Source organism: Prionailurus bengalensis, chromosome A2, assembly GCF_016509475.1.
Source record: "Prionailurus bengalensis isolate Pbe53 chromosome A2, Fcat_Pben_1.1_paternal_pri, whole genome shotgun sequence".
Classification (NCBI taxonomy): Eukaryota; Metazoa; Chordata; class Mammalia; order Carnivora; family Felidae; genus Prionailurus; species Prionailurus bengalensis.
This window is the reverse complement of record NC_057348.1, coordinates 80,130,427-80,153,514: the sequence shown is the minus strand read 5'-3', so window position 1 is coordinate 80,153,514 and position 23,088 is coordinate 80,130,427. Positions and strand designations below refer to the sequence as shown.

Sequence of the window (23,088 nt, the reverse complement as noted above, 5' to 3'; positions counted from 1 at the left end):
AGAGAGGAATTTATTTCAGTGAGGCCGACAGCAGACTAATGTCTCAAAGACTGTCTCTAGAATCTGTATTTTTGAAAACCTTTCCTGGTGATTCTCATAAAAAGCCAAATTTAAAAACTATTGGTCTCAATCATATAGTCCAGCCCTTATTTTTACAGCATGCAGAACTATTCTCTGTATTAAGTATATATCTTTTCTCCCAAGAGTATATATCTTTTCTCCTAAGTTCCTCAAAGGCAGAAAATATGGCCACCCAACACACCAGCCTAAGCTGCTAATCAGTTCCCAATAAATGCTGAATTAAACTGAAAGATACTTCTTAATTGTAATATATTTTATGATATTTTGGAAAATGAATAATTGAAGATCCAAACCTTTGAAAATATGCCAAAATATATTCATAACATTGTCAGAAAGTCCTTTAGTATAACAGTCTGGGTAGTTTAAACACCCAGTAAGTACCACCTAAATTTAATTTAATTCAACAAATTTAAATCATGTTTTAAATCACTAGTTAGGAAAAATCAATTCAATATTTTTAACAAAATCCACTGAGATAACTAAACGTTATTTCCTCAGAAAGAGAAACATGTATGCATTAAACTTGATGGAAAGAAATGTACAAATTTCCTTGAAAAATATTCATACACGTATGGGGTAAATATGGTCCAAAATCTAGGAAAGTACTGTGCCTGGAAGCTTATTTTAATCATCTCTCAGTAAGTGACTATATCAATCTATTTTTTATGTAATTTAACAAAATTTCTAAGCCTGTAGGAAGTTCAACCTCTGTTCCACATTTATTAGGGGTAAATGTACCACAGAAAAATTAGAATAAGTAGCCTAAAGAAGTATAATATAGTTTAACATTATTTATTACACTCCCACTTGGATAGTACCTGCTTTTTGCCTCATACTCCTCACATGGATGAATTATGTGAATTTGGCATAAAGGTCTTTACTCTTTCCTTTATTAATATAAAACACGTGCATTAGAGAGTCCTAATTTGTCAGCCTTCTCAGTGCTTGCCCAGTACCATATCTTCAACTAAGTATGCCTTTCCTGCTCCTCTGCCATTGAACTAGTTCTGACTCATTTTTCTAGATTGCTTAAATGTTTTTATCTCAACCTTTTGTTGGTCTATTACTGATTCTCTGCCTCCCCAAGGACCTTTGATTGTTCCCACCCTACCACTCCCACCTTGGTCCAACTTCCCACTCCTATGACCCAAAATCTCAGGACCAACTCTAGCTACCACCTAAAGTTGCCAAATGGCTTAGACTTGGGAGTTTTGTTCTGAGAGAGAACAAAAATGTTTCTAAAGAGGTAGGTTTTGGCTTTGGAGAAAACAGGACATAACATGTCTTTAACAGAAGTATAAAAGACATCTCAGTTCCTTCCAGTTATCTCTCCATCAGGATAAGAACACCAGGTCAGACAATCAGCCACAGGTACATACAGGGAAGGATGCACTGGATAATGAATTAGAGACTGAGAAGGATGGCTGGAATAGTTTTGTACCCAAAGAGATCACTGAGGAGGCACTTCATAATATGGTCCCAATTTGGCTTCATTGGTGAATCCCATGAGACTATATGTAAAGGCTGGACAGAACTTCAAGCTATGAGAACGCACTTACTGTCCTAACATGAAACTTAACAAATTTGGATATCCCTAGATTCACAAAAGTGATTAGTTGTACATCCTATGCTGCAGAAAAAAATCACTTCTGAGAAAAAGACCAAAAGTTTACTTTAGTTTATACAAACATGTGATTACTTATTAAATTGCTTATCTTTCCATAAATTTGGGGGCAATTCAGCTTAATATGAAGTTTCTACCAATAATTTGTAAACTCTTATAAACAGTGTAATGGCTAGAGGCCAAACTTTCAGTGGTGTTTTTTAGAATTAAAGTACAATGATCATGGGATACCACATCTGCAGTTGGATTTTATAGATCACTCCAAGGAGATTTATGAGCATTGGCAATGGATAAATAAACCCAACTTATAATTCCAAAAATTTACTAATTCGTTACTGATCCTAGGCAAGATGACAACACTATCTGTGTTAATGTGTAAATGAATTTGTGTTTCACTGAACTTGATGTCATTCAAAATAATCACACATCTCTGAAATCTTTACCCACAAACTTAATGTCATTTAGACCTACAAAAATTATAGAAACTACATCCTCTTTAAAGCTTGATCAGGTTCAAGTAATTGTACTGAATTGGAAATTGGACTTAAATTGTATCTTGATAACATCAAGAGTATGCCAAATGTCATCAAAATGAATCAACTTAGTCAAAACCACAGATAAAATTTGAAATGCTAAACAGCCTACTTAAAATGAAGTTCCTACTTTGCTTAAAAGAACAAAGTAAAAACAAGCCAACAAAATGTAAGAACCATGACAGAATCTCATTAAAGCCTCCATGTTCTTTTAAAAGTCTGTTTTCAGCAAAGGATTAAGAATGAAGGTGTGGCTCCCATTTACAATAGCACCAAAAACCATAAGACAGCTAGGAACAAACTTAACCAAAGAGGTAACAGATCTATCTGTACGTTGAAAGCTATAGAAAACTTATGAAAGAAATGGAAAAACATTCTATGCTCATGGATTGGAAGAACAAATATTGTTGAAATGTCTATACTACTCAAAGCAATCTACACATTCAATGCAACCCCTATAAAATAACACCAACATTTTCCACAGATTTAGAATAAACAATTCTAAAATCTGTATGGTCCTAGAAAAGACCCAGAATAGCCAAAGTAATGTTGAAAACAACCAAAAAAATAACAACAACAAAAGAAACAATGCTGGAGGCATCACAATTCCAGACTTCAAGCTGTATTAGAAAGCTGTAATCATCAAGACAGTATGGTGCTGGCAGAAAAACAGACACATAGATCAATGGAACAGAATAGAGAACCCAGAAATGGACCCACAAATATATGGCCAACTAATCTTTGACAAAGCAGGAAAAAATATCCAATGGAAATAAGATGGTCTCTTCAACACATGGTGTTGGGAGAACTGGACAGTGACATGCATAATGATGAAACTGTACCACTTTCTTATAGCATACACAAAAATGAATTCAAAATGGATGAAAGACAAAAAAATAAGACAGGAAACCATCAAAATACTACAGAAGAAAGCAGGCAGCAACCTCTTTGACCTCAGCTGGAGCAACTTTTTACTAAACATGTCTCTGGAGGCAAGGGGGAAAAAAACAAAAATGAACTTATTTGGACCTCATCAAGATAAAAAGTTTCTACACAGCAAAGGAAACAATCAACAAAACTAAAAGGCAACTGATGTAATGGGAAAAGATATTTGCAAATGACATATCAGATAAAGGGTTAATATCCAAAATCTATAAAATCTTACCAACTCAATACCCAAAACCAAAGAACCCAGTTAAGCAATGAGAAGAAGACATGAATAGACACTTTTCCAAAGAAGACATCCAGATGGCTAACAGCCAAATGAAAAAAAATGCTCAATGTCACTCATTATCAGGGCTACAAATCAAAACCACAATGAGATACCACCTCACACCTGTCAGAATGGCTAACATTAACAACTCAGGAAACAAGAGATGTTGGCAAGGATGCACTGTTGGTGGGAATGAAAACTGGTTCAGCCACTCTGGAAAACACTATGGAGGTTCCTCAAAAAGCTAAAAGTGGAATGACCCAGCAATTGCACTACTAGGTATTTATCCAAAGGATACAAAAATGCTGATTTTAAGGGGAACTTGCACCCCAATGTTTACAGCAGTACTATTGACAATAGCCAAATTATGGAAAGAGCCCAAATGTCCATTGACTGATAAACGGATAAAGAAGATGTGGTATATATACAATGAAATATTATTTGGCAACCAATAAGAATGAAATCTTACCATTTGCAACAATGTAGATGGAACTAGAGTATATCATGCTAAGTGAAATGATTCAGAGAAAGACAAATATCATATGATTTCACTCATATGAAGAATTTAATAAACAAAACAGATGAACATAGGGGAAGGGAAAGAAAATAAGATAAAAACAGACAGGGAGGCAAACCATAAGTGACGCTTGAGTATAGAGAACAAACTGAGGGTTACTCGAGGGGAGGTGGGTGGGTGGGGATGGGCTAAATGGTTGATGGGCATTAAGAAGGACACTTGGGATGAGCCCTGGGTGTTATATGTAAGTAATGAATCCTTAAATTCTACTCCTGAAACCAATACTACACTATATGTTAACTAACTTGAATTTCAATTAAAACAACAACAACAACAACAACAACAACAACAACAACGAAGGATGGCATACTGTTGCATGTTTTTACCTGAAAAAAGAGCCAAGCACCTTTAAAATTAAAAAAAAAATTAAATATTTACTTATTTTTGGGAGACAGAGAGAGTACAAGTGGGGGAGGGGCAGAGAGAGAGAGGGAGACACAGAATCTGAAGCAGGCTCCAGGTTCCAAGCTGTCAGCACAAAGCCCAACGCGGGGCTCGAACCCACAAAGCATGGGATCATGACCTAGGCTAAAGTCAGATGCTTAACCAACTGAGCCACCCAGGTACCCCTAAAATTTTTCAATTATCAACACAAGTTGGTGGCAATTTTACCAGGAATAAATGAAAACCTATGTAATTTTGTTAGACCAATATCCCAAGAGCTGGTAAACAGGAAAAAACAAAACAAAACAGTAAACTGTTAAAAACTAAAAACAAAAACAAAAACAAAAAAAAAGTAGAAAAAATGTGTACTGATACTTAGTTGAGTAAATGGAAAAAAGCACTTAGGCCATTTTAGGCCATTTTGTTTACACATCTGTGTGTTGGTACTGTTTCTAGTCACAAGATTTGCATGTCCCTTCCTAAGGAATATATTTGGGGGCGGGGGGTTAAAGATTTTTAATAGCTCATTATTTTCCACTCACAGTGAGTTAATCTGACCTTCATTATGATATGAAAACAACTACTTATCAATCCCTTTCCAAACATTTAAATACAACTGATGTTAAATATCTATCTATTGCTTGGCATAGAGAGTTACTCTGTGAACATTATTTTTCTTTTGCTAAACACATTTTCTCTATTATCTCCAATTATTTACAGCATCTCATAGACTGTAATGATTTGTCTTAGGACACGGGTAAGAGAGCAGTAGCTGAGCTCTGCTGATGGAAATGGAAGATCAGAAAGTTTTGATAAACTCAAACAGGCAGCAAACACCTTTAATTCCAGCGTGTATGATTTCATTTGGATCTTGGACCTCACAATCATGCTTTTCTTAATGCCATTCCAGAGCTTAAATCTTTGGGTGTTTTTAGTGAATATTCTAAACATAGATCATTATATTGTTTCTCAATATAAATCGAAGCAAAAAGTCTTTGATTTAATGAATTGAATAAATGAATTCAATTTATTCAAGAGACAAATTTCATGCTGAAAGTAAAGAAAAGCTTCATTTATTTAGAAAGCATTTCCGCATTTATGCTTTTTCAAAAACGGCACCCACCAGCATCTCCTGAGATCACAGCAGCCTAGAAGAGGCACTTTAGAAAGAAATGAGGTCATGTTTAACTCCCCCAAAGGTTGTTCTTTGGACAAGTGTTTATCTTGCAAGTCACTTGTTTTGGAAGGAAACTTTTAAGTAATCATGTTACTCTAAAATATATTTCTGTCAATTTTTTCAACAAATAATTCAGTACAAAGTTTTCAATATGCTGAGCAGAAAAAGGAAGGGTTGTCTAAAAACGAATTGAGGGAGTGGTTAATGATCTTTGTGTTAATATTATTGATTACTTAAAAAAAAAGCGTTTGAGTCAGGCAAGCAGTATATATATGATGACAGGCACTTTTTACAAATAAAGGTATTATGTTATGGGAACCATATCTCCGGATCATTTTAGAATTCAAAGGCCCTAGGTAGTTTTGCCTCAGGTATCTCTTCACCTAATTTGAAATTCAAATGTATGAAATTTCCAAAGCTAAATATGACAAATTAGACACGGTCTGTGAAGTTACCATTTAATGAGCTATGAACCTAGACTTTCATCTCCCCAGGAATAATTTCTTTATTACTTTTGTATTTTATTGCAATAAAGAACCATTTGACCTTCAAGTATGATAATTAAGCTTCCAAAAATGTTATAAATTCAGAGTGAAAATAGTTCTCTCTGTGTTCAGGAATATACTTATGATCAGTATAAAAGATTCCTTAATATTTAAAGACAGCTAAATTATGCACAGAACCAGCAATATTAGGAGGTATTTTTCTCTTCCCTTCCCCCCCATTTCCCATCTCAATTAGATTTGTGTCTCATAACAACTTATCATCTGTCATATTCTAAAATAAATGGAATAGGAGAAAAACTAAAATATATCTTTATAATCTGCAAATGGGGAAACAGAGAACTCTTTCAGGTGAGATTTATTCTACCTTGAGCTGTCAATAATGAGATATTAAGTATAACACTTGTGATTTCTTGTCTTGCTTTTGCTCATGCCCTGACTTTTTCTGGGGGGAGAGACCATATGTTTCCCAAAACTTTGTCTATGATATGAATGGAAGTTTAAATGAAAAATCAGAATACAAAACAATATGCCATCTGAACTGTTGAGGAATAGTTTTTTTTTTTTAAATCACTGTGTAATAATTTTTTAAAACATTTTGGACCTTTGAGAACTTGAGATGAAGTTCACAGATGGGGCAGAGGAGAGGAAGTAGAGGTAAAAATTGACCCGTAGCCTGAGCACATATGACTTTTAAATAACAATCAGAGCTAGGAAGGAAAATCATTAGGATTAGCATTATAGGATCATCATATAGGTAGCAGCGGCAGCCGCCTTGTTGCTAATGTGAGCTGAACTTTGCTGGAGGTCTGCCAATATCTGCTCTCCTTTATTTTAACTGAACTGTGACCCCAGTTAGAGGTACATTTCACACTATCCCCTGCAGCTTCCCATGACAAAGGAATGAAACTCTGACCATAAGGAGTGAGCTGAAGTGACCTGGGTCATGCCTTCTAAATTTAGGAGCGGGCATGCTCCCCTGGCCCTTTACCCTTCCTACTGCTAGGACACGGTAAGCACTGGGGCAGCTAGCATGGCCCCCGGATGCGGAAGCTATGTGCTGGACAGCACAGAGCCACTCCACCAGCCCCGGACCACCCGCCTCCGGCCTGATTTATGATAGAGAAATATACTTCTAACTGTTAAAGCTAGCATTCCCTCTGCATCTCACTCACAATTCTAAAGGTCAGAGTGGAAATGAAGGCTGATAGTGAGTTCATCTGGGTAAAGACTCTATCTTGTGTATCTCTGCACCCTCTGCCTAGCACAACGTCGGGCATATAATTGCTCCAAAAATGTCAGTTTATTGGGTAGTGATAATACCACCTAATGGGAGCTGATAACACCAGGAAGACACTGCTGTTAGGAAATTCTAATGTTCTCTGTTCCCTCCTGTCTTGGTCATTTGTACCTCTGTTATCATCTTTATGATAACCTTACTTCTCACTTTCCTTCATATGCCTAAGGATACTATGTACAATCACCTTGTTCTAAAATAGACACAAGGCAGCTTGCCAGAAAGGGCAGACAATCAAACAAGGCAATAGAGGGGAAAACTCAAAGATGATGATTAATGAAGGGTCGGCAAAAAAACTACATCCAGTTGAGATAAGTAAAATGCATGCTCTGACGTCTTAAGTTTGGTCCTGCTATAAAGTTACAGAAATTGAAGAGTTCATAACATGTAAAGAAAACATATTGCTCAGGGAGAAGGGGGGGGGGGTGTAATTCAGGTACAGAGACTCGAGAGAGGTTTCACCTGTGGTTTCTTGGAAAGAGGACACTGAGCAAGGTGATGAACATCATTTGAAATAACATCCATCCAATTGTGAGTTTTATAGGGCTACTCCTAATAAGGCCCATGAATGCAGAAGGAGCCCATCTCATGCCTAAATACGATTATAAAAAGGATTCGGGGGTGCAGGAGGTACAAGCTGGCTGGCCATTAAAGAAATGATGGTCATTAGACAATTTTGGAAAGGTATACCCTCTCTGTGTGGTTCATTCTTTCCCTCAACCAGTAACTGAGTGCCTACTAAATGCCAGGTGCTGTGCCAGCTTCTGAGATATTAAAATGATCCAGTGTCTGCTGGATCAAGGGGTTCACAGTACAGCAGAAAGTTAACACCGGACAATGCAATATGGTGAACTAAGTTCGATTACTAAGTAGTAGGTGGAAAAGTGATACAAACAAAGATGATGGAGGAGGAGAGACTTGAGCTGGATCTTTAGGACGAAGGCAGCTTCATCAGTGAGATGGAGAAGGTAATGAGGAGGGAGTTCCAGGGAAAGGAATAGGCCTGCTTAAGCCACAGAGACAAGGGACAGGAAAGCATGTTTGATGAAGCCCGTGCTTATTACAGCTGAGATAGAGAGTTATGTTAGGTGAGGGTGAGGGGTGAGAGCCGGAAAGCAGAGATGAGGCTGGAGAGACAGGCAGGGTCGGATCTCAGAGGGCCTTGAAAGCTAGTCTAAGTGGAGGAAAGGGAGGCAGTTGCAGGGTTTGAGGCTGGGAGTAAAAAAAAAAAAAAAAAAAAAAAGAGGTCTGTGATTAAGAACATTTTGATAGATGTGTGGAAGACCTGAACTACAGAAATAGTTCCAGGTGTGAAAAGAGGCTGGGTTAAGAGATACTAAGTATAAAATAAATTGGTCTTAGACACATCGGATGTAGACCTGGAAGAAAGAAAGGAATGAGGAAAGTAATGTTATCCTGGTATCTGACTGGGGTGACTACGTCACTAACCAGAACTGCAATCAAGGGGTCCAGATTTGGGGAAAAGTCAAGTTCGGTTTAGAATATATTGAGTTCAACGTACCTAAATGGCATCCAGATGTAAATGCCTTGTAAATACTAATGACAGCATTCATAGAGGATTTATGTGCTAGCCACCATGCTATGCACATCCTCTGCATTGAATCCTCAAACCTTTACTATCTTCCTTCTGGGCATAGGATGTTGTGCCAGGCTCTTGGGAACCTATGTATGGCACACAGCACAATATGTGTTCATTAATATTAATGAATTCCAACTCTTAAAAACATGAGTATTAAAATCTATATTAATTATTACATTAAACAATTCAATCTCTGAATGTCAAAATAAGATTGAGTTAATAGGTTGCATGAAGTAATGTTTTGCAATCCAAAATAAAATTGTAATTTAAGGTGTGTTCATCACAGCTTTGTTCCCCTCCCCAAAGTAATTATATAGACCCAAACCTAGGCTGTTTGCCCTTCAAAATATGGGGAAATTCAGCATATTATATAGCAGCTTGAGTAGAAAGTGTACTCCTCTGGATCCAAAAGAACTCAATGTCAAATTCTTCTCAGGCATAAATTCTGGTGTTTTGACTTTGGACTAGATAAAGCTGTCAAGTGGGAATGTATATAACCCTGAGAACTGAAAAGAAGGCTGTTTAAATCCAGGTTCAATCATCTTGGGATATACAGCACCAGTTCAAAACACCATTCTTTAGGAAATTAAAAAAGTCGTCAGATCCACCTAGAGCCAATAGCAAGAAATTTTACTATGGCCCCATGAGTCAGCTCTTTGTTGTTCCTTTTAATCTTATCTGTCCTCAGGATCACTTAGGAACACTTTTTGCCTACCACAGCCCCAGGAAGGCTTCAGTTCCTCCCCCTATAGGGTAGTTTGTGAGACCTTGAAGCAAGATTAAGGGTTCCAGGATGATTTTACCAAAGTCTCCTAATTCAGCTCTCTTTGTTTGTAAATTGCAAAGGCAGGGATGTCAGGAACAGTGGCTGTAACTGCTAAACTGAAATGTAAGCTATAGAATAGCCATGGGGAAAACAGATTTCTTTGAATAGCAAAAAAAAATTTAACATTGGGCAAATTCAAATGGAACACACCATTATTTTTCACTTTAACTATTAAAACAGATATGGTAAATCAAAATCTATTAGGTGATTCCGATTTGTTTAGTGTGAATTAATGAAAAAACATCTCAGGATATTGGGAAAACATTTAGTGATACAAGCTACTGAGTAAGCAAGAATAGACAAGGGAAGATTTTGATACATCTGATGTAAAATTCACACAATATTTGGGTATACAAAGGTATTCTTTTTTTCCCGCTTTATTGAGGTATAATTGACAAATAAAAATTGCCTATATTTAAGGTATACAACTTGATGTTTTGATATATGTATACATTGTGAAATAATCACCACTATCAAGCTAATTACCACATCCATCACCTCACTTTAAAAGATATTCTTAACATGCTGAAAAATATCTCTGTAGGTTAAACACCTCATTCATGTTGTGGACTTGCTTACTGAAACTTTTATCTCCCTCCATCTCACAGTTTAAATAAACTTTCAACCGTCCTTATTACAAAGAATTTAAAAATTCCAGAGTCTGGGATCTGAATGAAATAAATACTCTGCCCACCACCATGGTCCGACGGCCCTTAGAGAATACAGCCACACTTTCTACCACGCTCTCTGTTCTGAGAGTGACAGACAGCAGAACAACCGCTGAGCAATGGCAGAAAGCGGCCAAGGTTTTTGGCTCCAACTATAAACCTGACCCCTTTCCCCTGACATAAAACATTTGCCTTTGGTTATATCCTCTTCCATCAACTCCACAACAGAGGATTCCAGCATGGTTTATAAATGGCATGCACCCTTTGGGGGCACTACAGGGCATGACTGCTGTCGGCCGTTAAGCCTGCCATCTGGCCTTGCTAAATAATCAATGTGTGTGTTTGAAGGGGGTATGCCAAGAACCTCACAGGCCAATGAATATACACACACCATTATTCTCCCTGCCCGGCCTCCACCAGGATTCGTGCACACTGCTGGACCGGCGACAGCCCAGGCTGCTATGCTCACATCAGCTTCACACTTGCCACCTCGGTCTTATGAGGGCTTCAAAAAGTGTGTATTCTCTCCTAGGTGTTCAGGGAATGGAGGCAATGGTGAGGATTTTTCCTTATTGAAGTTGGGGTTCTTGAGGGTTTTAATGTTTACTCTTAGTATATGTGCAGCCGAAGTGAGCACTTTAATGTTTACTTTTTTTAATGTTTACTTATTTATTTTTTGAGAGACAGAACACTTGTGTGGGGGGGGGGGGGTTGCAGAGAGAGAGGGAGAGAGAGAGAGAATCCCAAGCAGGCTGTCAGTGCAGATCCATGGGGCTTGTTCTCATGAACCATGAGATCATGACCTGAGTTGAAATCAAGAGCCAGACACTTAACAAAATGAGCCACCAAGGTGCCCCTAATGTTTATTATTATTTTTTTAACTTTTAAAATTAAAAAAAAATTAACATTTAATTTGAGAGAGAGAGAGAGAGAGAGCACATGTGAGTGAGTAGGGGAGAGGCAGAGAGAAAGGGAGATACGGAATCTGAAGCAGGTTCCAGGCTCTGAGCTGTCAGCACAGAGCCCGACGCGGGGCTCGAACTCGTGAACTGCTGAGATCATGACCTGAGCTAAAGTCGGACACTTAACTGACTGAACCACCCAGGTGCCCCTAGTCAGGCTATGTATTAACCACACTCATATTAACATTTTCAAGAGGACTCCTTGTATGTGATTCTGAGGGATATGACTTAGGTCTGCAGACTTTTCTATATTGCTCAATAGTAATTCCCATAAAAGACTGACTTCCCCTAGTTCCTTTTAGGTTTTCAGTCTATTCTGAAATTACTCTGATCACCTCTGACAGTAGTTCACTACCATGTTTATCTTTAAAATCACTTCGTGGCATTTTGAGCAATCCCCCAGATAGTCACATGGCTAACCTCCTTTCCTCCTTGCTCTTTGCTCTGATGTCACCTTGGTGAAAACCGCCTGACTTAGCTGCTCTCCTATTTAAAACTGCAATCTGCCTTTTCTTCTTCCACCCAACCATGTAGCCCTGCCCTACCCTATTTTTAGTTTTTGTTTTTTCCTGTAGCACTTACCATCTCCTAACATGTATCACATTTGACCATTTAGGATGTCTCAAATTTATTGTTTCTCTTCTCTCCACTGTAATATAGGCGCCAGTGGAGCAGGGATCTTTGCTCTCTTCACTGATGTATCCCAAGATCTAGCCTAGAACAGTGCAGGACCCATGGTAGGCATTCAACAATCCTTGTTGAGGGGCGCCTGGGTGGCGCAGTCGGTTAAGCGTCCAACTTCAGCCAGGTCACGATCTCGATCTCGCGGTCCATGAGTTCGAGCCCCGCGTCAGGCTCTGGGCTGATGGCTCAGAGCCTGGAGCCTGTTTCCGATTCTGTGTCTCCCTCTCTCTCTGCCCCTCCCCTGTTCATGCTCTGTCTCTCTCTGTCCCAAAAATAAATCAACGTTCAAAAAAAGAAAATTAAAAAAAAAAACAACAAAACAAACAAACAAACAAACAAAAAACAATCCTTGTTGAGGACCAAATGTTAAATGAATTCACTTCTTTACTGTCTACTGCAGGTGAATGAACCTAAGCACCTTCCACTTTCACTTTCACCTTCACCTTCCACTTTCAAAACAACTGAGAGTATACAACCTATCACCTTCCACCCCAACCCCAAACTAGAAATAGAAAGCCCTGGTTCCTCAGCAGTACTGTGACATGTCAGCAGAAGACATGTTAATTATTTAACACCTTAGGATTCAAGATGAAAACCTAAAATCTCTGAACCTAGTGTATGTCCCAAGAGCACTGAGGAGACCCATTAGTGTTTAGGTGAAACTGTGAATAATTTTCCGATTTCTTAAAATAGTGATTCATACATTTTTCAAACTGAGGTCAGTGTAAAGGACATTCCTCTGTGACACTGCTTTCTGTTACAGCCATGCTGCCTCATGGTGTTCCGTAGCATAAAGTCAGGGTTAAAGAAGATTTTTCAGAAAGGCCAGTGACTTCAACTACAAAATGTTTAAGGTGATTCTTCAGCAAACATTTATAGAGTATCTGCTTTTATTTTATTTTTTAATAAAGTTTATTGATTTATTTTGAAAAAGAGAGCAGCAGAGAGAGGGAGAGAGAGAATCCCAAGCAGGGTCCCACTGTCAGTACAGAGTCCGACAAGGGGCTCCATCTCCTGAACCATGAGATAATGACCCGAGCCAAAATCAGGAGCCAGATGCTTAACTGACTGAGTCACCCAGGCATCCATGGAGCATCTGCTTTTATGGCAAGCATTGCTAGCTGTTCAGAAAAATAAAAAATTAAGTCATGGTTCCTGCCCTCAGGAAGCTTCCAGTTGGAGGACATGAGTAGTTAAATAAAAATTATGATACAACAGAGAGCAGTCATGTTAAGAGACTCAAGTCCTCACAAAGGAAGAGGCAGGGGAGTTGTAATTTAGAATTTGCCTGCAGTTCTGAGAAGTGATTTCTCTCACCTGCCTCATCAGAATTGTCCCTCCGTCTTGTTAAGTATAACCCTATACTTGTTATTTGGGTGGAGGGGGAAACTTGTGTTATTTCTTTATAACCCAAATGATATAAGTTTGCTATAAAAACTTAGAAAATACAGGTAAGTATAAAGAAAAAAATTAAACATCCACATTCTCACCACACTGATCTACTTTCTCAGGCTTTTTATTTCACTCTGGCTGACTTGACTAAACCTTTGCTCCAGCAAGATCCCTCCTCTTTGCCATTAACTGAGCCTGCACTTTGCGTCTGGGCTCTGAGAGTAAGGTTACACAGAGCTTGGATCCAGACTACCTCTCTATGATTCCAAGGTCCTCAAAAAGTCTAAATCCAACCGTAAGTGACTGCCCACTGGCACTATCTCCTCAGCCTCAAGAAAGGAAAAGCAGCCCCTGGTGTCCAGGAGCTGACCTGACACGGCTGGGCCTTGCTGTTCTCCCAAACAACAGAAATGACTTCACAGAACATCAGCTGCGGACAAAGCCACTCTGGGGTCATGATGGGACAAGACAGACACAGGACCACTTCGTCATGATGCCTGAAAGTGGACACAACCAGAAAGAACACTGTCTACCTCATGGTACACCACACATCCCCTTCTCCTGGAATAGTGGTGACGGTGCTGTCTCTTTACCAGTTTTAGCTTAACCTCACTCTTGTCTACCCTCCCTGTAGATTAGGGTTTACTGAGATCCCTAACCAGAATGACTGTTTATGGCATCCAATACAGAGCAAAGCCCCACTTATACAAGACCTTGCCAGAATCATGAAATACAGCTCCAAATCTCATAGTAATTCCTTTTGTAACATCCTCTTATTGAGATGTCCCCTGGTTCTATGGCATGATTTCTCCGTACTGGAATGAGCAGTAAACCCAACCTGTCAGCTACAGGGGCGCTCTTGGTGGTCTTTGCTGCAAGGCACTGGATGCCTATAAATGTGTTCTGGTGATATCAGGGGGGTGGGGGAGGGAAAGAGAGAGAGAGAGAGAGTCCCCATCCTTTCCTTCAGTCTGCTTTCCCCTCTGGCTGCCCTCTTTCCTTCCCTTTAATCCTAGATTTTTCTGCCCAAAGCCTCAACTTGAAACACTGCCTCACACTTACTTCTCAACTCACAACAATCTTTCTTCCCTTGAATGTCTGTCTCCAAAGCCTGGGCAAGAGCTTTCCACACTACAGGGCAGCTTCGGGTAGTCTAGTCTCTCCTGAAACCATCCTCATTTATAGCCAAATTGCTAATAATGTTCTAACTGCAAAATCTTCAAGGCTTTTCTCATACTTCATCCTCTCCATTCTCTCAGAGGCCTTTTTTGTCCCTGTTGAACACCTCTACCATGTTGAAATGTCTCCCTTGAGTTTCCCAGTCTCCCAAGCTTGCCTCTTCTCTGGAATTTCTTCTTCTTCCTGCTCCTGTGCCATCACTAGTCTTCCACACTGAGGCCCTTCCTCCCTTCTCCCAAGGATCTCCCTGGATGAGCACATTCCCTCCTCAGCACCAATACGTTAATGTTTCTCAAATCTGCCTCTCTTCCTAGCAGGCTGCTGGGGAGCCCTGCAGGGTGGAAAAGCAATTCCCTCAGAGACAACGTGCTGAAGACCAGATTATTACGTTCTCTCCCAAACACCTGAAGTTTCCTCATTTCTTCTCTCAGTCCCTGCTATCACCGGCCACCCAGTCACCCAGACCAGAAACCACAGAATCACCCTGGATCCTCTTCCCTCCCTCACTCGCTACTTTGATCACATCTTCTCTGAAGTCTCTCTACCATAACTCTTTCTTTCTCCAAGACCGAATTTTCATGTAGCTCTTGCCAGGGTGACACAGCATCCTACTACTGCTCTGCCGTCTCCCATTCCTAACCTCTGCAACCCATTCCACCCCCATCCCCTGTTTTCTTTCAAAAACACAGATTGTTCATGTCACCCTCCTGCTTCCCACTGTCTACAGAACAATGTTTAAACTCCAGAGCAAACAGAGGGCTTCACTTACCCTCCCAGCCTCATGGCTTAGCTGTAATGACCTACCAGGTAGCTTCCTCTTGCTCACGTCTATCTGACTAGTTGGATTCAACTGTTCATTCATTCATTCAATAAACGTTTACTGGGTGCATACTATGCACCAGACATTGTGTGAGGCTTTAGCAATTTCAGTAATAGAAAGCACAGGCCCTGTCCTCAAGGAGCTTGTATCTAATGGAAGACAAAGCACCTGTGATAATGTTCTTATGTAATATGCAAAAAAAAAAAAAAAAAACAAAAAACCAAACGGCAGCCCAGTTAAATGAGTGCATGCTGAAATAAGTGCTTTATTGGAAAGGCAGTGTAATGTGATGATTATCATCATGTGCTCCTGGCCAAACTGCCTGAGTTCCAGTCCCAGCTCAGCCAATTCCTAGCTCTGTGACCTTAAACAAGTTGTTCTGACTGTGTCTTTGTTCTAACACCTGTAAAGTGGAGGTAATAATAGTTCCTTCTTCAGACAGTTGCTGTAAGGATTAAATGAAGTCCTGGTTGTAGAATGGGTAGAGTGGAGTCTGGCACATAACAGTGCCGACAGTGTCTCCATTTGTATTATTATTGTGCCTTGAGAAGTATGTCCAGGGATTATGTCACCATGTACAAGAGTCACCAAGACCAGCTTGAGGAGGAGCTTGAGGGAGATCAGAGATGTTTTTTCAGCAGGAGGCAATACCTAAGCAGGGTCTGACAGCCTGAGTTAGCCAGACAAGACACAAATGGGTAGTCCAGCCCAATAAAATGGCGGGGGGGTGGGCAGGCATAGAATGTAAATAATACAAGGGTGATGGAGTGAGGTACATTCTGGAATTTTAAGGTAGAAATGACAGGATGACAAGAAATGAGGTGGGGGAGGCAAACTGAAGCCACATTGTGTGGGATTTTCCTTGTATGCTGTGATAAGCAGTAGAGATTTTTACCCTGAAGATAAACTATTGCCTCCAATGGAGATATTGAAGGGTTTTAAGCAGGGACATGACACAATCATGTTTCCATTTCAGAAAGCTCATTATAGCAGCCCTTCTTAGGGTGCTGGGCAAGTGGGAGCAGGGAATCCCAAGAGGAGGCTATTAAGCAAATCCCAAAGGAGATGATGGGGCTTGATCCACGTTTTGTCGGGGGGGGGGGAGGGGAATGAGAAGAAGATAGATGGAATTCCTCCCCTTTTTATTTAAACTGCTGTTGACCCTTCAGAACTTGCTCCTTGGGGAGCCTTTCCTAAGGTCCCCAGGCAAACTTAGCTGATCTGCCATTTATAGCCCAGCCCTGGAGAACAGGAAATGGGTCTTTCTTCACTTTTATAGCCATATTTAGCACTGTGAGTTAAGAAAAGGTCTTTTTAGGTGTTAGATACAAGTTTCAACGAATGTCTTTTAAGGAAAAGGCTCGAGATGATAGACTACCAAAGGCATCACTAGCACGTTTTCTGATCCTTTTACTTTTTCAACATGCTTAGCCGCCAATATAAGTCTTATAATAATAGCTGTCCTGAAGCTCCACAAAGCAATATTTGTTTTGTTTAAATTGTTTAATTTAATTAAAAACAACAAACCTACTAAGTATGTTGTAATTGAAAAGTATTATGCTTTGGTGATGATGATTGTCATTTATTTCTCTTTTATAAGCACATTAAATATTCTTCTTCCAATGTATAGGAAATTATAACCTGTTAAATTTATGTTCTTTTATTTAAGGAGATAATTAATGTTTTAATTAAAAGTAGGTCCAAAATAGATATAGGGTTTACAGCACCAATTATTTTCCTTTATTCCTGACAGCAGAAAGCCATCACTCTTGTTAGTATTCTTTCCACCCTATCTTGGATGGATTGATATGATTTCAATTGATTAGGTGTTGTTGAAAAGCTTAATGTTTTCCTTTGGTCCTGGGCTGAATAGCATTTTTAATAACATCCACATCTACCGTTGTGTAAACCATATTCGTGTACAATCTGACTGAATAAGGCTTTTTTTTTTAACCCACTGGTTGAGAATTTTTCCCACTGGTTTTTCTCGGATTTTTCTTTTCATTTTAAATGAACCCAATTCCAGCAATTCATTTACAATAGAAAAGACTAAAAAAATCCAATGCTTAAAAGAGATCAACTTTTAGACAATGGTAAATGTTAATAAAATTAGACATATCTTTTTCTGACACTATGCATTTTTCAGAACATTAATGTTCACTGTTATATGGTGTTCTATGTTTTCAGTATTGTGAACATTTTCAGTCTGAAAAAAGATTTACATTGTAACAGAGTTCTTGAGCCTATTACAAAGGCTATCACATTTTTGCATTCACAAAAGTCACAATAAAAATCAGTTCAACCTAAGAACACTGATAATATTTTTGAAACTATAACTAGAATGGGGTTTTCTGATTCAAGAGTTACATACGTACACAATCAGAAATTTGCCAGTAATAATCATCAGGTGTCATATTATTTAGATAAAGCCATATTGATAATGTATATATTATTACAACTAATAAATGGTGTTTTCTTAGGCCTTTCAGAAACCAATATAATTTTTCCCATTTCTTTCCTGAGCCCATTAGATTCTCTTTAGCAGAGATAATTTGTAGAAATTTCTTTAAATTCAAAAATGTAATTCTTAATGTGACAAATTTCCCAAAAATATGACTGCATAAAAAAATTGATATTATGCCTATGATGGTGAAAATGGCATGACATTTACAAAGACTGGCTTCAAATATATTCATTATCAAATGCTTAAATCAAGAAATATATGTATCACTGAGAAAAACTTGCATTTAATCTATCAACATTTTTTGAATGGCTGTCATATGCCAGGTTCCGGGGAACTAAAGAGCTCTAAAGGCATAGTTCCTATGTTTGAGAAGCCTTCTCTCAAAGGGTATATCTATTTCTTTGCAGAGGAAAATTCTATGTGAAGTGGTAAATGCTACAGTGAGGACACAAATGAAGTCAGGTGGGAGTTCAAGAAGTAGAGTGAACAAACACTGTGTGGTGGCACGGATCCTGTCTTCACCTTTTCATTGTGTGTGTGTGTGTGTGTGTGTGTGTGTGTGCATGTGTGTGGGTACATGTGCATATGTGCATCTGTGAGTCTAGTATGGGTGAGACTCAGGATGTGTATGAGACACTCAAAAAGTACAAGCTATTTAATGTCCACTTAACGTATCTAAAACGATATGGCATCTATCCACAAGTCTGAAATTAATGGTGCACACAGTGGAAACAAGAATATAGACATGGAACACAGATCATGTTTAAAAGCAATTAAGTAGAAACATTTTCAACAAAGTTGACAAGAAATTTAAGTGGTAAATTAAACAGATAGGGTTTTTTTTGGTAAAATTCTAAAATTACTAAGATTTATATTTCCAGAACAACTAAATGTAATTAGTTAGAAAAAAAGAGGAAAAGAAGATAAATTTTCTCTTAGTTTCTCTTGCTCACGTTTAGTACTTCCAGAAGTCTATAGATCTTTGTTGATAATTACTAAATACGAATCCATAAATCCCTCTTAGGAATACGAAGGGATCAATAATTCCATTTTTAAAGCATGGTGATCAAGTAATAGTGATGAAATACTTAGTACATAGGACACAGGGCCTACCGTGAGTAATTTTGACAAAACTAACATAGAGAAGTCCGAGATGATTCTTACCTCCTTGTTCACACAACTGCTGGGCTAAAGCATCTTTGAAAATAATCTGGCCCCTGTGCGTTGCCGTAGCCCTGAAAATGAATAGGAAAGGTTAATCTAAATCTTGTAAATTTGGTGATAATTTAATGTATTTTTAAAATTTTTCAAAAAACCTCATTTTTAAATGTTACTGTATAGATGCAATCTTTTTAAAACTGAGTGCATTTGAACAGTGATACAAATGAACAAGAGTCAAGGCTTAACCCAAGGCACCTGGGTTGAGAATTATCTTCCAGTTTAGGGGCACCTGGGAGGCTCAGTCAGTAAAGCTTCCAATTTATGCTCAGGTCATGATCTCATGGTTTGTGAGTTTGAGCCCTAAATCAGGCTCTGTACTGACAGCTCAGAGCCTGGAGTCTGCTTCGGATTCTGTGTCTCCCTCTCTCTCTCTCTGCCCCACACCCCCCCCTTCATGCTCTGTCTCTCAAAAATTTTTTAAAAATTAAAAAAAAAAGAATTATCTTCCTGTTTTACTTTGTAAAGATATTGTAACATTCGTGTGCTTATTCTGAAAACTGCAGATATGAGCAAATCCTGGATAGAAAAAAAGGTATGGAAAGGATGCTGATTAAAATTTCTTCCTCAGGAGACTGGTATAAAATGTTTTGTGAAGCAATAAGATATTAACATAGGAGAAAGATGCTGCTAATGTACTTTCTTTTCTGAAATCAACAGTCACCATAACACATAGAGAGTTTAGACAAAATTATATTTTTTATTTTTAATTTTATTATTTTTTAATGTTTATTTACTTTTGAGAAAGAGAGAGAGAGACAGAGCATGAGCAGTGGAGGGGCAGAGAGAGAGGTAGACACAATCCACAGCAGGCTCCAGGCTCTGAGCTGTCAGCACAGAGCCTGACATGGGTCTCGAACTCACAAGCAGTGAGATCATAACCTGAGCCAAAGTCAGTTGCTCAACTGACTGAGCCACCCAGGTGCCCCAAGATTTTACATTTTTTAGAAGTATTTTTTAAAGGGCTATTCAGAGGTTCTGTAATAAAATACATCTTATAATAATAAGATACATCATAATAAAATACATCTTTTCTCCCTACTGGGTCTAAGTCATCATTTGAAGTAGATGTGCATCTTTTCCCACCTCTAATCAGAGCCGTGCACATATATTGGTGAAAAAAATAACATCCCTGTAGCAGATGTGTTATTCAGTGGCTATAATAGGAACTGTCTTATTAAAGGAAGAATTATTTATGCTTTATATTTGAAGTATTTTTCCTTAAAAAGTACTTCTCTGGCACAAAATGTATTGTTTGAACAAACTTAAAACAGAAAATCATGTCTCTTCAAGGAAATTGATTTTAGAAAATAAGCCATACAAAAATCTTTTTTGTAACTGAAAAAATATTAACATTAAATCTCAACTTTCATTCTACCAAAACCACCTTAGGACAAAAAATAATTTGATTCAGCCATCATTTACTGAAGATGGATTATGTACAAGGCACTGCAAAGTCTGCAGAGGGCAAAATTTGGCCTCTGTATTTCCCCTCCATTTGTGTACCTCTCAGTCAACATCTTGTCCTTTGTGGGGCCCACGGGACCTCATGGCTCCCAACATTCCCCACTCTGGTCTCTACGTGGATGTACCTTCCTTCTCCATGCTGCAGACCTTTCTGATTTTTATTCCCTGTTGAACTGTTACTATCCCCTAGTGTCAGCTCCCGGGACCCAACTCTCCACAAGTAATCTGACAAACCAAGCCACGCTGAAGTGTTAATGGGTGATGCTGCTCCAAGCTAACATATTTCAGCAGTGAAACAGAAAAATATTACACATACACAATGGCATAATAGTGAGAGCTTTGAATGGTGGGAAGGAGACAAAATTGGAAAGAAAAATTACTGGGTTGCCTTCATTTCACACTGTATGTGACGTTTATAATCAGCCCTTGTTGTCACATATTAATCATTATCAAAATTGGGGCATCTGGGTGGCTCAGTCGGTTAAGCGTCGACTTTGGCTCAGGTCACAATCTCACAGTTTGTGAGTTCGAGCCCCGCGTCCGGCTCTGTGCTGACAGCTCAGAGCCTGGGCACTACTTCGGATTCTGTGTCTCCCTCGCTCTCCACCTTTCCCTTCCCACCTCAACGCCCACCCCCCCTTCTCTCTCTCAAAAATAAACATTAAAAAATTAATCATTATCAAAATTACTAATAAACAGAGGTTACCACACTATATTCACATGTGTTTATAGGTTTTCCTTTGCCATTAGCAAACTGAAAATGAAGAGGGCTAAATATAGTGCTAATCCAAGCCACAAACATGGCCTATGGACTCACTAATCAATTGCAGGTTTTATGCCCAGAGGGGACATGGAAACTTGATTTATCTAAATACATTTCATTGTCAAATCTCAATCAAGTCAAGAGCTTCTGAGTTCACACTCACTTCTAATAGCAACACAGCAATCACAAATGGAAAACTTTAATTGAAATTTGCTTTGGAAAGAACATATTATCTGACATCATTAACCACCAAGAAAAGTCTTACAACATACAGTGTTCAAGTGTTCACTTTAGTTGTCTTCTGATAGTGAGTATACAACATCCCTATTGTAGTATTTCTCATTGATCTACAAACTTAGTTATCATTGTGCCAGTCTATATTCCCATAAACACAATGAGGCCAAAGTACCCAGAAAAAAATCAGGTCACAGAGGTTTTGCCTTCTCCCTAGATATCAGAGATACTGAAATACCCTGGTCACTGCACAGCACCTTATGAATAGTCCATACCACATTCCCAATACTCAGTTTCCTCAGATTTAGTATTTGTTGTTTTCATGCATGCTTTTACTTCTGCTACTTTGGTCTGATGAGTACATTTCTGAGGGACTAGGGAATAATTGAAACTGAAGGCACTTTTATCATTTGGTCAAAATTTCTTTAGCAGTGGTACTTACTCTTTAAACAAATATATGAAATCTCAACATGTTCCTATATTCCTAGCTTTTGAAGTCACTGGGTTCCCTCGCCTCATCCAGCATGATCCTCGTCACCCATTCCCCAAAACCTCCTGGTACACTTCTCAGGAACTCTTAGGGTTTTACAGTGGCAGAATTTGAAAACCGCTGAACTAATCTAGCTCCTTATGGTGCATGGGTCAGGGCACTAAGGCCCAGTAAGAACATGTTGAGGGTCACACAGCCTATTAATGGCAGATAGGACCTGATCCAAGGTTCCATTCTTTCCAAGTCTTCAAAATGTGCTCCAGAGTGGTGCCTAGGGGTCTCCACGGGAGTCTGAGGGAGAGGCAGCAGGGGGTGCTCCAGGCACCACCACTTCAACCAGAGCATCTGGGCTTTATAAGTTCTAATAATTTAATGTTGTTTGAAGGAAGGGCTCAGCAATTAGAAACTGGCTTGAGAAGCACCCCACGTGCCCAATGTCGTTATCTGAAATTCTCTGCTTGTGAAAAGTCGAACTAGTAATAATAACATGACTGCTAAGTGTATGTATGTGTGTGTATATATATATATATATATATATATATATATATATAGGCTCTAATAAATTAACTCCATTAATCCTGACTACAACTCTATAAGGTAGATATGATTATTCCCATTTTCCTGGGACACAGAATTATTGTGTGATTTGCCGAATGTCACACAACTAATGGTAACGCCAGGATTTAAATTCAACCAGTCTAAGTGTAGGGGCCTTGCTTTTTTTTTCTTTTTTTCTTTTGTTTTGTTTATTTTTGAGAGAGAGAATGAGAGAGAGAGAGAGCAGGGGAGGGGCAGAGACAGAGGGGGACACAGGATCTGAAGCAGGCTCTGCACTCACAGCAGTGAACCTGATATGGAGCTTGAACTCACAAACCGTGAGATCATGACCTGAGACAAAGTCTCACGCCCAACCAAAGGAGCCACCTAGGTGC

The 23,088-nt window shown here is 38.9% G+C and overlaps 1 protein-coding gene across 3 annotated transcripts in view; it reads right to left on the bottom strand.

Moving 5' to 3' along the window:
- The window catches only part of RELN (reelin), a 533,601-nt gene that overhangs the window by 289,325 nt on the left and 221,188 nt on the right, over nt 1-23,088 (bottom strand). For all 3 annotated transcript variants that reach the window (XM_043588658.1, XM_043588659.1, XM_043588660.1), the window contains exon 4: nt 19,149-19,219. In XM_043588658.1, the coding sequence (XP_043444593.1) occupies nt 19,149-19,219 (71 nt within the window). The remainder of the gene's footprint in view (nt 1-19,148; nt 19,220-23,088) is intronic.